This window comes from Conger conger, chromosome 18 (assembly GCF_963514075.1).
Source record: "Conger conger chromosome 18, fConCon1.1, whole genome shotgun sequence".
Taxonomy (NCBI): Eukaryota; Metazoa; Chordata; class Actinopteri; order Anguilliformes; family Congridae; genus Conger; species Conger conger.
This window is the reverse complement of record NC_083777.1, coordinates 10378873-10393782: the sequence shown is the minus strand read 5'-3', so window position 1 is coordinate 10393782 and position 14910 is coordinate 10378873. Positions and strand designations below refer to the sequence as shown.

Below are 14910 nucleotides of genomic sequence, written 5' to 3'. Positions count from 1 at the left end.
TTTTACCTCAGCACGTAAGGGTACAGAATGGAGGTACATCCAAATCTATGCCACGTTGTCCAATACCGGTCATATTTAGAGCAGACAGTGATGCCTTACCTACTCTGATGCAGAAATTAGAATTTATAGAGGGCTGACATTAAGGGCAGTGGTTGTCATAGTTGCATTGCAAATAGTGTATATTTCTATGTCTTAAGGTAATATTTGAAGAAGGTTAATAAAAATAAGAATGAAATGTTACTTACCTGAATTATTCATTGGCCTCTGATATATATATTTTCAGATATTAATCATTCCTCATAATATGAATTCTATACTTTTTTTTCTCCAACCTTAACTTTGTCAATTCACATGCAAATCTAAAATATTAATACCCTTTAGGCGTCTTAGCCAGTACAAAAGATCAGCAGACAAGATGGTTTTATTCAAAAGCCAATTTATGTGTCCTTCAACATGACGTGTCCTTAATTAATTGAATACAGTTACATAATAGATAATGATATGTTCTACAGAATCAAACTACAGTATTCAAAATTCAAATTATAAATATGCAGTAAATCAAGCATTGGTTAGTTATTTGCATTTAACACAGTGGCAGATAATTATCTCATCCAACATAACTGCCTCCAACACGATAGACAGCTTATTTATGCAATAATATCAATGTAGCTTTATTGATGGGTTTTCTTTGTGGAAGGTCAGACATACAATAAACTGCTTTATTTTACAGTTTATATTCACACTGATAAGAACGTGATATTGGAAAAATGAACACTTTTAAATTATTTTGATGTACCACACTCAAATAATTATTCATCCTTATTCTATATTTCTGTATTGAGAAATATGTTTCTGTGTGGGTTTTAGCCAGTGTGTACATCAGTGATTTTGTGATTTTAAAATGAAAAAGTAAAGTCCATGGCTCAGAGACATGGATTCATTTGTCCTTCATTTTCACAATGGCATTCAGTGGTAAGAACTGATCAAAGTCAAAATTAATGACAAAATGTTTGCTGAGTTCAGGTCAGGGTGTTTGCAGGTACCTTTCCTTTTCCAAAATCAAAAACAGTATTATTCAACAAGGCAACTGTGTTTTACATTCTACATAAATACTGACTATAATAATTTTTTTAAATCAGATGATTTGGATGAGTTTGATACGCCATCCAAAAATATTTGGATATGCTAATATGTAGTATATTACATTATTAAGTACTCGCACATTCAATTTGGAAATTAACTATAGTTTCAAAAGTTAATTACACCTGGAATAATCTTTTAATGTAATTTGAAAGTGTTTAGTACATGTGACACACTCAAGAATCCATTAGTACTGGATAAAACTCTACATTTTTCTTTAGAAAATGACATGCTGTTAGTATACGGTATGCTCCTGAGGGACAGATATATAAAGAGTAATAACTGACCGCTGATAGAAGGCTTTTTGTCAGCAAAATGCTTTTCTGTTTTAGAGCCAATTCACTAAAACATCTTTTTCAAAGCAGGCTATTCACATAAAGGCAAAATGTTCATGTTGGTCACAGCTAGCAAAGACAAAAAATATATATATAAATAGCGTAGCAATTTTTAACAAAGTCTACGTGTGACTATGAAACAGCATTAGACAGCATATGTACACACACAGTGTTGGGAAGCAACAGAACAACCTGCTATCCATATCAAACTGGTTTCTGTGCTACCCCAACTAAAGCTCTAGCTTTTGAACATTGTTGAAGGGAGTCATTAGACATGTGCAGTAACTGTACAATATATTTACTTTTTATGTTTTTTATATTAGGAAGTAATTATAACACATCTATAGTACCAATTGAGTCTTCAGCTCATTGTAAATCTGTTTGTGTCTGTGTTGTTTTGTCTTGAGGCTGAAAAGCCATTAGTCATGAAACATTTTGAAGCGGTGTCTCCTGCTAGTCTGTTCTGTTGACAGTGCTCTTATGAAGGTGTTTGCATTCTCAGTCTGTGCTTCCACGGCTGACAGTAAACTGTTGATGTATTCTCATGTGCTAAGCACTGTTTCTTTACCCTAAATTGAAAGGTAAATAAAAATGTGTAAAATGCATATCAAATGTTCAATATGTTCTCAGCTCAGTTTGTGGTTAAGCAGATTTTTTTCATGGATCCACCTCCAGTAGCTCTACCTCTGAAATAAGGTCCTCTTTGGTCATTTTGTTTTCTCTGCAAATCATCAAAAGTGACCAAAATCACATTTGTACACATACTGTATATGTACGTAGGTGTAATTAGTCTCAGAAATGAGTGGGAACACTGCATGGGTTTTTAACCCTTCGCTATAAACATCTCATCAAAAAAACTCTTAGATAAAATAAAGAGGTTTGCCCATCTCACCACTGCTCTGTCCTCACCCTGGAACCACCTAAATGTGAGTCTCACGAACCTGCCTTTTCCCTTGTGCTGGGTTGAAGGAGGCTGTTTTTGAGGCCCCTCCTGCCATGGGCGGCGTGCCGGAATCTTCTTTTTCAGTTATCAGAAGGAGCGTTTCATCGTTTCTTGCGATATCTCCCTTTCTGAACGTGGGGCTCCCAGACTCTCTGTGCCTCTCAGCCAGCTGTGCAAGCTGGCCAGCTGGGGAGCTCACAAACTGTAAAAAAAAAAAAAAGAAAAAAAAAATTCATTAAGTATTTATTATGTTATTGAGAGGAAATGAGCTGGAACCCAGTGAACATATTGCTTTCAGGACAGCACTTACGTACCAACTAAATATAACTACATTAAGAACTGGATTTTATTCATCCTTATGTCTGATTTACAAGTGAATGCAGGCATTCATTATTTTTTTCGCAAACAGATGCCTGCTGAAATCTTGGCAGTAACTACTGGACATGTAAAGAAAAGAACATCTGCATTTAATTTTGGGACAAATGGACAAAATTGGACTACTCAATCCCTTAGTTTACTCAAATAACCAGCGGCATTAGTTCTCGGAAAACAAAACTTGGTCTTGACAATCAATCAAATCAAAGTATGCTGAGAATAGAATTTTAATGGCAAGACCGAAGGCATTTTTGCACATCTGAAACAGAAAAAGTAAAAGTAAAGTTGTATTAGGGTAGTATATGATAGAAAAACTGTTTTCTATATAGCTACTATTTATAGTTACTATTACAAACTACTGCAGCGTTTAGCGACATGGAACATTCAGGTCTCTCTCTCCCACTCTCTTTCCCACTACTGCCAGTGAATGCTGTTTACTGAAAGATAAAATAAGTGCAAAGACCCATCACAAGGCTGCCGGTGAGGAATGTGGAGAGAGTTTTCATGAAAGTGAAAGCACTTTAGTGTGACATAAGAGATTTAAAGAACTGGAGGAAGCACTAGCACAGATCAAAAAGAGGCATGTCCTAAATCAGTTTCTGTGTAATGAAGCTGTTAAAGCAACACAAGCTGACAGAGGAACCAAAACCAGGCAGAGATAAAAAACAATTTCAAAAACAGGAATCAAAATAGGGCAGATAAAGATGAAGGTGAAGGCACGGGGAAGTGGAGGCTAGAACCGGGGCAAAGGCATGAACGGGGGGGGGAGACTCGGATACTGGAAAAGACAAACTGGCAACAAGAACTGAAAAAGACAGGCTTAAATAAAACACTGATTAACAGACAAGGAGAAACAGGTGAGAGACATGACAGAATGACAAGAAGGAAATATATATGAGGGGGGTGAGGCAGAGACACGATATGGAGAGCAGGTGAAACAGGTGATTGGGGATGAATGGACAGAAAGACAGACTACGGAAAGCACAGAGGGTAATAAAAGGCAAAACGCAAGAGAGACAGAAAACACAATGGCAAAAGGGCACAGATGTGACATATATCAGTGATCTGGACTGAACATGTCAAAAAACAGTCCTGTGGCAACAAAGTTACCATGAATATCAATTATTGATAATGAAGCCATTCATACATTATGATACATTACAGACATTTAGCAGACGCTGAGATCCAGAGCAACATGCAAAGTGCATACCCATAACCAAGGACCCCAGAGGTACAATTTCAAGCACTAAGAGTACAACAAAGATAAGGACTAGGGCCAATTTGATTAATCTGATTAATGGAATATAATTATATTTAAAAACTGTTTTTATACAGCACAATGCAATGGAATGACATACACTTCCATGTGAACAATAAACAGCTTACAGTGCCAGATAAAACTAGCAAAAATATCATCCTAGCACAGGTCTCCAATGTATCTGAGAGAACTATAGTCAAACTGTAAACTCTGTTTGATTTAATTTAATGATGCACAGAAGCAGCATCAACATCAATTATCAATTATTTTAATTTATTTTATTTTAGATAGTCATGACAGATTTGATTAACAACCTTGCACTTAATTGCCATGTTCCATTATTTCCGTTGTTTTATTTTCGAATTTTCTTCCCTTTTTCTCTCAATTTGGTAGCCAATTGTACCCCGTCTGATTCAATTAGAGCTAGTATTAGATACACCGCCCGCACCCCGTCCCTCAGAGGCCCGAAGGAGAGCGACACGCCTTCTTTAAGCCGTCTCGTCTCCTGCTCGTCTTCTGTGATTCCAAGGCGCCCGAGGTGCTTGTTGTGCGGCGATCTACTAACCCTGCCAAGTCCCTCTCTCTGGAGCAGTGAGCCAATTATGCTGCTCCACGTCCAGACTTGGCTTTTGGCAGGACTGGGAATCGAACCCCGGTCCCCGGTGTGCAACTGCAGTGAACTGCAACCACAAGTCTGCTACGTCTTAGCCTGTTGCGCCACCGCGGCCAACACCATTAATTTTAAGAGGTTAATAATCCAAGTACAGGAAGTTAGCAAGATGTTCCTGTACTGCCACTTCATATAAATTGCATGCTACAGTTTTTAAATGAACACAACAGTGTGTTAGTAAACGGTATTTGATCTAAATATCACTGAGAAAGAATGTCTTGCCATACACAGGGCTGTGTTGACTTCCTGGAGAGGCCATTTATTGGCCCTGTCCGATGGTTCCACACAATGATGGACACCAACTTCAGGATCGCCCGGTGGGATCTGGCCCACCAGTCATTTTGATTCAGCCATTTTGTGCAATCTGGAGCAATCTGGGCCAATGCCTACTGGTTGGCACACATACTGAATCTTTCCCGCAGTAATTGTCAGAGACCATTGATTTATTTTTACTTTAGTTTGTTACTGTTTATCGGGAAAGAATGCTTTTATTTTTTAGTTTTACTTGTTTAAATCACACTCCATAGCTCTCAGCAGAATTCAGTGGAAACCACAATGATATCTCCCAAAGTGCAGCTATCCTACCCTCGCAGTGCTGGCACGTGGCATGGGACAGTCATTATTTCACTTACTGTGTATTTTTTACTATGTTAATCCCTGAATATGGGCATCATGCATTGTGGGGGTGGTTTAAAGACTTCATTGACAGACGAACACAGTTTGTGACACAATATGGGGCGAATTGTTCATTTCAACACAAGAAAAGCTCAGAAAATGCAGTTCTTAATAATAAAGCAGTAAGCCTACAGTTTTAGGAGGCCATAGCCTATTATAGCCTATAAAAGAACAGACCATTCAGCCCACATAGACACATAATTCTGCCTACAGCACAGAGAACACCCCGCACTATGTCTAGCCTTCGAGACCTGGTAAGCCATTCATGCCTGAATGAATCACTGTGGGCTAAAAATAAATAAATTCCATATGTCCAGATATCAGTGACAAAATTGACCTCTTACAGTCTGTAATTATAACCTATGTCCCTTGCTCATGTTGAATTGCCATAACTTGAAATAGCATATAAAAAACACATTATTCACGCCGTTTAAAAATGTACGGCTATTTTATCACACCAAGCGCAGGTAGCCGAAGTAGAATAGTTTCTGCAGCTGAGACGTGTACTGTAGTTCTGTTCATATTTACAGTACATGTGATTTACTGCTCGCTCTGGGGATACAGGCGTGTATATCGTGTACAGCTTAAAATTAGGTGATGTTTTCTTCATATGTTTTCTTCATAACAGTGAGCGAATCTGACAGGACTTCATTTCCGATGGGATTGTGTCTCCACTTCCAGTGATGGGACACGTGCTCTTTCCAAAGCGAGCGGAGAGCGCAACTCATCGGAGCTCAACCCCCCCGTGTTTGTGGACGGTCCCTATCGGGTGCTGGGGATTGGTGGGAGGGGGATGAATGGGGGAGTGACACAGGTGAGAAAGTCTAGAACATTCTCAGTAACAGCACCAGCGAAACTTGAAAAGTGGCACTAGTTGTGATTCGGACACTGGCCTTGTTATGCTAATTGTTCCACCAAATAATACACGGGGCTTAGGTGACATACTGTATTGACAAAGAGCATGCGTTTGCATGATATGTTGAGTACTTAATTTGGGTTATACTATTGATATTATGGGCAAGTCCAATGTGAATGGCTTGAAGCAGCCCAAGAGAACTGCAATGTTTTTACGAAAAGGCTCCCTTAGTTTTATTATAGTGAATTCTGCATTATGACTGCACAATTAATAATAAATATATTATTATTATTATTACATTTACTATGGTTTTTTCTTAATTAGTTCATTGTCCACCGCCGTAACGCCTAAGATGCCTAAGGTATTCCCATCAAGAAACAACAAGCAGTCTACAACTGTCAAAACAAGGGAACATAATTAACTTATTTTATGAGAATTGGTAGAATTATCCAACTAAAGATACATCTCGTCTCTGGAGAATAAACATAATTTGCACACACACACACACACACACTCTCACACACACACACTCACTCACACACACACACACACACACACACTCACACACAGACACACACACACACACACACATTTTGGCAGTTCTGTCTGTACGAAAACAGTCCCAGTTATCATTCAAAGCGTGCAGGACTGAAAATGGGTTCTCCTTGGCTGCAATGTCACGATCAGTCATAAGACTGCGAGTAATCAGACTGTCCCTATCAGAGTCAGTGAGAGTGACAGGCCGGCATGAGGGTGTCTCTTCTCAGGTCAAGTGCACTCATCGTCAAGAACAAGAAGCCCGTTCTACTACAAAACAGCTTTTTTGATCACGGAGGCTGGGGGTTTGACAGGTACATATGCACAGCAGAATGTGGAAGACTTTCCTGGGAGGCCACTGAAGTGTCAAATTATCTTTTTATGCAGTCATCATTCATGTATTTATTTATTTATTCATGTATTTATTGTCAGGGGAGCCTGTGGTCCAGTGGCTATGATACAGGACTGGGACTGGGAAGGCGGGTGGCTGAAGCCCCGGTGTAGCCACAATAAGATCCGCACAGCCGTTGGGCCCTTGAGCAAGGCCCTTACTGCAACTCTACATTGCTCCAGGGGGGATTGTCCCCTGCCTAGTCTAATCAACTGTCAGTCGCTTTGGATAAAAGCATCAGGTAAATAAATGTCATGTGATTTTTTTTCATAATAACGCAAATCAAACAGAATCAAACTAGACTTATAAGATATCAGAACAGCGTTCTAATGTGATGGGAGAGAATCGGTCTGTGCACTAACAGGTAGGAGAGAGCATCATTTGACTTGAACAGAAATCCAATGGCATAGAAGTGTATGTCCACAGGTGGCTTCCATGATACCCGTGACGTGTAAACACATTCCTGTGTATTGATCTTTTCTTCCTCATTTTAAAGATAAAAATCCTTCCCTGTGTATCCAGCTGTTACCTGTGATATCATGTTAGGAATGTGCAATGGATTCCATACCCCACTTGAGGCGATATTTTCTTATCCCAATAATGATTGACAGCCATACATCCCCTGTGGAGGACAGCTTGGTGAGCCCAGTATAGAGTTTATCCTTATTGAAGAGATACTCAGCTTCAGCTGTGAATGCAAATGAGTACCCACACTCAAGAGAGAGTCATAGACATTTTTATGTCAATTAAAATGTCAAGCTTCTGGTGAGCCGAAGATGCAGTCACATCTAAAATATGAAGACTTTTACCCGTAAAACCTCCAGAAGTCTTCAGAAACCAGTCGTTTGTATCTTTTTTTGTCTGTCACTTTCAGGAGACAACTTTCGATACTGGCCCAAAAAAAAAGGACTGTGGTGTGAAAGCTTCTTTTTAGAGCGTGTGGGCTTTTGTGTGTCAGAGAAACTGACATCGCAGACAGTCTGTCACAGACGCTCTTTGAAAGGCGTTTTTTTTTTTTTTTTTTAAGAAATGTGAGAGGGCTCATGCTGTGATTATTTCACACCTCACATGTTTCTCCCGATTGCTCAGCGAGGTAGAGAAGGTGAGTTATACACGCTAAAATAAGGGCGGGACGTCAATGGCAGCCGTAATGAGGAAGCAGTACAGCAAGGACCGGTGACCCTTCTGTAAAATCCAGCTATGACCAGCTTGAAATGATCAGCTACCAACTGTTTCAAAACCTAGCTTAAGCTTTTTTTTCAGCAGGGGAGCTTTTTGGACAACCCCACCCCAAAATAATACCCATGTAAAAAAAATACACAACTCAGAGAGAAGTGGAAATGAGCATTTGCTTAGAAAGGTCACACAAGGGAACTTCTGAGCAGTAAATGCACTCACCATGAATGCCATTAGCTAAGGCCTCTCTCTACAGAGCTGACCCAAACGGGTCCATACTGTATGTGTCCATTAAATGAAAGGCACTATATTATTCAAAATGGCTTCTAATTAATATCCAGCTGCACCTAGTGAATGGCCTTGTCCATGCTGAGGTGAGGAAAGGGGAAATAATGTTACGTAAAGTAAATAATAATGTTGATAATAATAATTTTAAAAGAATGCTATGTAAAGTAAGGTTTACACACACGCAAGTACGTGGACATACGCGTATATTACAGGCCTTTAAGCATTAAAGATGTTAGCTCAGCCATAATAACTCATTAACATGAATACATTCAGAGTGGTGGCTAGGGAAACAGTGAACTTTGTCTGATAATCATCTCGACCTGGTTTAGAGTGTTTTGATGAATGTCAATACCATTGGCAGGTTGATTCATTCTCTGATTATCCAATTGCATCTCATGGGCAAGCATTAATTTTGTGCACTTCACATGAAATCATTATAATTATGAGGGGAAAAAGCAGACCTGGTAAAAAAGACTTTGTTGACTTCCTTGTAGTCATTAAAATTATTATTATTATTATTATTATTATTATTATTATTATTATGATGAAGTACCCAGTGCTGTGAATTCTTTATGCAATCAAGTAAAATAGTGCTAACGGGCGACACACAGTAAATTATAAAACCTTCTTCAATCATCTGCCATTCAGCTTGAGTCAATTTATTTTTCATTACTAATGACAACCGAAAAATCATTGCTAATTCAAACATCTAATGGCCTTATTGAATAATGACAAAGAAATAAGTCATGGTTTTACCCTGCTGGTGAAGTATGTTTCTCTTTCCTGATAGATTTTTTATACATTTCACAGATGTACTGGTGCTCGCAACTTTTAATTTATTATTGAAAGGCCAAATCACAGCTCTGGGCACATTAGCCCTACTCCTAGTACATGGTTAAAGGATATATTATTTCTGGAATAATATTCCTTGGAGCCTTCCTCTAATTACAGTATGCAGACACCTGCGCTTTAAGCCGACCCTGATCAATCAAAGGGTCGCCATGACGACCGCAGGCCTAATCCTGATCAATGAGAGTGGTGGGCAGGTTGTGTGTGGTCAGACCCCCCCCATCCCCACACACACGCATACACACTTCCGCTGCCATCAAAACAGTCTTTCAGTCCCCTTCTTACATTTCCCTGGGGCAGATATCCAGCATAAATATTCATCAGCGTCGTACGTGTGTAGGTGTATGTTTAGGAAGTCAGAGGAATCAATACTCTGAGCTCTGACTAATAATAATAATAATAATAATAATAATAATAATAATAATAATATACTAAAAATACTATAAAAACAAAAACAATGGAGGCACGGGTGGCGAGAAGGCAGTGGGAGGCAATGTACTGCCACCATATTGATGTGCACATAGGCCCAGATGTACTAAGCCTTTTGTGACGATTTTGTGTGTCATCTAATTCGTTAATTATTGCTGTCAAGCTGGGTCACAGTGTTTATCACGGAAAATATTTACTAAATAATGTATTACATTTGCCAATACCAATGACTGAAATAACATGCTCAACTGTAGTAACAAGTCACAAAACATTTTTACATCAGAGGCATTGTGTGGCCTGTCGTAAACACTGTTCTTATTCAGCGGTTGAAGTTTCAAAAAATCAGTGTTGCCAGTACAAATATAAGTAAATGCTTTTCGCCTTTAACGGAACTTTGTTAGAAACAGAGCATCCTCAAATTGCATTACTGAAATAATAAAAACGGGGTTGTGTATTTGTTTTGATTAGTTATCCTCCAAAACAATCACAGAAAAGAAACAGGGAAAGACACGGAAGTGCCAAAAAAGAGAAAATTTCCCCCCCGGCTTCCGTGACAAACACCCAGCCATACAAATAATTACGCTTCGGGGAGAAATAAAAGATGTCCTGGAACCGCACGCACAACGTTCCCGCTCTATCCCAGCAACAGTCAAGCTCACTGCAACGTTATATCTCCCATTTCTGCCACAGCTCAAATATCTACACATTTTGTCCTGAGATGGATTTGCACCCCTTGCCTTCCGACCTTCCTGTAATTTCTAATTAGCCATGTAAGCTGTTTATTGTAATTATCATGCTTGTGTATACTTATTTCATTATTGCTAGCTTTGTATTTGCCACAACTGTTTTATAGTTGATTCTTGGTTGGTTTAGTCTCATCAGATTCATCTACAGGGTTCAATTTCTTATCTATGTAAAATGGTAAATGGTTGGAATTTATGCAGCACCTTTATCCAAAATGCTGCACAATTGATGCGTCTCATTCATCCATTCATACACACACTGACACACCAACGGCGATTGGCTGCTAAGCAAGGCACCAACCAGCTCATCAAGAGCATTTGGGGGTTAGGTGTCTTGCTCAGGGATACTTTGACACACCCAGGGCAGGATCGAACCGGCAAACCCTCCGACTGCCAGACGATTGCTCTTACTGCCTGAGCCAATGTGGGCACTTCCGGCAAATGGAACTGTACTTCCCACTAGGGTTTTCAGCACACTTGTCCCTGGTTATGCACTTTGTTGTACATTGCTCTGGTTAGGAGTATCTGCCAAATGCTTGTAATGTAATGTAATGCAATGCACCAGAATGGACATCACCACATGCAGCAAAGATATTCAATGCACAAAACAGTTTCAAGAGTTTCAACTGCGGCGCTTAAGATCTGCTTCCTTCGTAAAATGCGATTAGTAGGCAGACCCATTCATTGATTGCATAATGAGCTGCGTTGGCGTTGATTTCCGGCAGACAGTGACCACACTAATATACTCTCATCCACCTGCATTTTTGGCTGCAAGTTTCATGTACGTAAATCTGGCCCACAGAGTTCAGCATTGGAGGTCTTAAGCATTGACATCATAAGCATGGCTAATGGTGGGGCGGCAGTTGTGTTCTGTAATTGATTAGAACAGACTGACCTTCAGATGACACCAGTAATTACCATCCAAAAGTCTATTTTGAAAATTATCAAATCACAAACACATTGCTGATCACTCCTCCCCTGCTGGTAAAAACATGATGACAGTATTAATTAGCATCACTCTTAACTATTAATTTCCTTTCAGGCTAAAATGTTCATTTATTAACAGAATAAATCCTAAAAAACGACAACTGAGGAATGGATTCCCAGATTCAACTGTGACCACATATTACCTAGAGTTTCTTTCTAAGCAGGTGCTTCTGCAGAAAGCAAAATGTAAATAAAATGGTGATCAGTTCGTCTAAGCATGTATTTATATGAAATTATATATTAATAATTTATGTTAATCTTTATATTAAACAGCCAGTGATGCAGTAAACAAAATAAATCAGCGCTACAGTTCATAGTTTTTTCTTACCCTTTAAAAAGCCAGTTTCAAACAGACCATGTGTTCTCAATTCCCAAAAGAGACACAGCGTAGCAAATGACGGCATGTCAAGTCAAAACAGAGAAGATGGAATGTGCTATAGCTACTGGGGGTGCTGTCATATCTCAATTATGTTACAGTCTTACTGGGGGAAAGGACTCAGATGTAGCATTCAGCTATACAATTAATACTTCAAGAGGTCACTAAAAGCAGCTGTAAGGAGAGTGGAACCCGACGTGTTCTTCAGCCGTTGTAGCCCATCCGCCTCAAGTTTTGAAGTATTGTGTATTCTGAGATGCTTTTCTGCTCACAACAATTGTACAGAGTGGTTATCTGAGTTACTGCAGCCTTCCTGTTAGCTCAGACCAGTCTGGCCATTCTCTGTTGACCTCTCTCATCAACAGGGCGTTTCCATCTGCAAAACTGCCACTCGCTGGATGTTTTTTTGTTTTTCGCACCATTCTGAGTAAACTCTACAGGCTGATGTGCATGAAATAATCAAACCAGCCTGTCTGGCAATAACAATTATGCCGCGGTCGAAATCTGCCACGAAGCTGAGATCACATTTTTTACCCATCCTGATGGTTGATGTGAACATTACCTGAAGCTCTTGACCCGTATCTGCATGATTTTATACATTTTTATGAGCGTATATAACCAATTCTGCCACTTACAATATGTATAAACATTGAAGTAAATTATTCCAATATTTTATAGCAGATTTGAAACATCATATTTTATCTAACTCAACGCATTATGGTGGTCGCTTGTAGCTGAATACGGGAAAACGACACGACAGGTTCCTGATGGCAGTAAATCACAGTCGCTGACACACACCTAAGCCCGGGGCGGGGGTGACATGTCATGTTGACGGTTTAGGTTAAAATTATGCTAATACTGGCCTGGTTATTCTTGCTGAATTAGAGTGCACACCGGCGTGGAATGCAAAAGAGGCCAGGCCTGACACAAGAAACAGCGTCAGGCAGAAAAAAAGAGTGCTTTATTATTCTTTTCCCCGACACCTCCACGTAAATGCCCCGAAGAGACGTGGTTATCGCGGCTGTCTGTCCTTCCGCCGTGACTGACGTCTATCCGTGGACAAAGACTCGACCCCTCTAGATCTCTGCGGGTCTTAATCACGGGGGGAATTAAAAGGACGGACGAGCGAGCAGCGCTGGAAATAAGCTTGAGAGGGTCCTGAAGAGGCTCCGACAGAGAGGGAACAATCCAGGTGTGCCCTGTTTCCTGCGGCCTCTTACGCTAATATCAGAGGGCTACCCGCGGGGGCCCTCTGCCACACAAATGCGAGCTCTGGGGAGGGTTCGCTGAACCTTCAGCCGGACCCTTGCAGATTTCAGAATGCCACGCACCGCTTCATTCGTACTTTGCACCAGATATGACAAAGCTTCGGTCAGACATTTGCCTGTAGCTCATCAAATAGCTCGTTTACACAGAGTACAATTCACCAAAAGCCAGCCATTTGAGGAGATGAAGGTTTCACTGTTAGCCGTTTGTGATGGGGTAATTGGTCGAGATGAACTTCTCCAAAACGCTGCACAAGTACATGACAATGCGGTACTGAGAGCTCTCCGCAATCTATTACAGCAGAGCTGTGATGAATCATAGCTGGCGCACAACACCAGCGCCACAGAGGCTAGTCTGGGTGGAGGATCACAGGGTTTAACGACAATAAAAGATGTGTAACTGAAATGTGACTCATCTTTCGCACTGAGCAAATTAAATGTTTAAGTGTCACGTCCATTTTTTTTTCTTAAAAAATATTGTATGACACTAATTTCACCACTCACCAAGCAAACAGCAGCAGGTAAGCAGAGAAGTATATAACTGAAGCCCCAGTCACTGTAGTGGATGACCCAAGGCTTACCTTCTGGCTCTGCTCCTCAGATATCTCCTTCAGGTATTGCTGTCGAAACGGGTTAGGGAAGTCCTCTTCAGCCTCTTCCTCAGTTAATCTTGGTATAACCATCACTGGGCGTATGACACCTGGCTTCGTCTGTTGTTATTTTTTTCATGGGAATAAAAATATATAATGAATACTGACTCATACTGACTAGATTGACTCAAGTCAATCTATTTTAACAAAACAACATGGAAGTGAAGATGAATTTTGCATGATTTATCACAAGTTTGTTTTGAAACTTTGAGTTGTCTTTCAATTAGTGAAAAACTGCAAAGCATAGACGCAGAAAATTACCAACCAGAGTTCTTTCAGCAGAACCAACGGGCTGTAGGTGGAAGGCTGCCTGTTGGGATAAAAATAAAATTCTCTGATCAGTTGTCTATTTCAGTCCCTGCTGATCACATTTTCAACTGTTCCACAGTACCTGAAAGGAAAAACAATGTTAACTTTTTGCCAGAGTATTCAATCCTAGCAATCATGCATTGCTCTTATTTGATCTGGTTACAGATGATGTTGCATTTAAGCAGACAATGGGGGTGAAGCCTAGTGGCTAAGGTCCATAACTGGGACCCGGAAGGTTGGTGGTACAATCCCCTGGTGTAGTCACGATAAGATCCGTGCAGCAGTCGGTCCCCTCAGCAAGACACTGAACCCCACATTGCTTAGTCTAATCAACTGTTAGTCACAGGTAAATAACTATAATGCAACAATGGGTTCTGCATACTACACTCTCAGAAAATGGTTCCAAAAGGAACCCTGGGATTCCATGGAAGAACCCCTTCTGATTAAAGGGTTATTTATTGTGCAAAATGATTCTTTGTCTGGGAGCTTTCACACTTCACACCTATGACAGATAAAAACTAAAAAGGGTTTCTCTACGGACACAATGGTTGGCATTTATATAGCGCCTTTATCCAAAGCGCTGTACAATTGATGCTTCTCATTCACCCATTCATACACACACTCACACATCAACGGCGATTGGCTGCCATGCAAGGTA

The 14910-nt window shown here is 40.1% G+C and overlaps 1 protein-coding gene across 3 annotated transcripts in view; it reads right to left on the bottom strand.

The window, feature by feature from the left end:
- Positions 1–419: 419 nt before the first annotated feature.
- Positions 420–14910, bottom strand: part of mlip (muscular LMNA-interacting protein) — a 43474-nt gene continuing 28983 nt past the window's right edge. For all 3 annotated transcript variants that reach the window (XM_061228867.1, XM_061228868.1, XM_061228866.1), the window contains 3 exons: positions 14209–14253; positions 13875–14003; positions 420–2620 (listed from right to left, as the gene is read on the bottom strand). In XM_061228867.1, coding sequence (XP_061084851.1) covers positions 2396–2620; positions 13875–14003; positions 14209–14253 — 399 coding nt within the window. In that variant the 3' untranslated portion in view covers positions 420–2395. The remainder of the gene's footprint in view (positions 2621–13874; positions 14004–14208; positions 14254–14910) is intronic.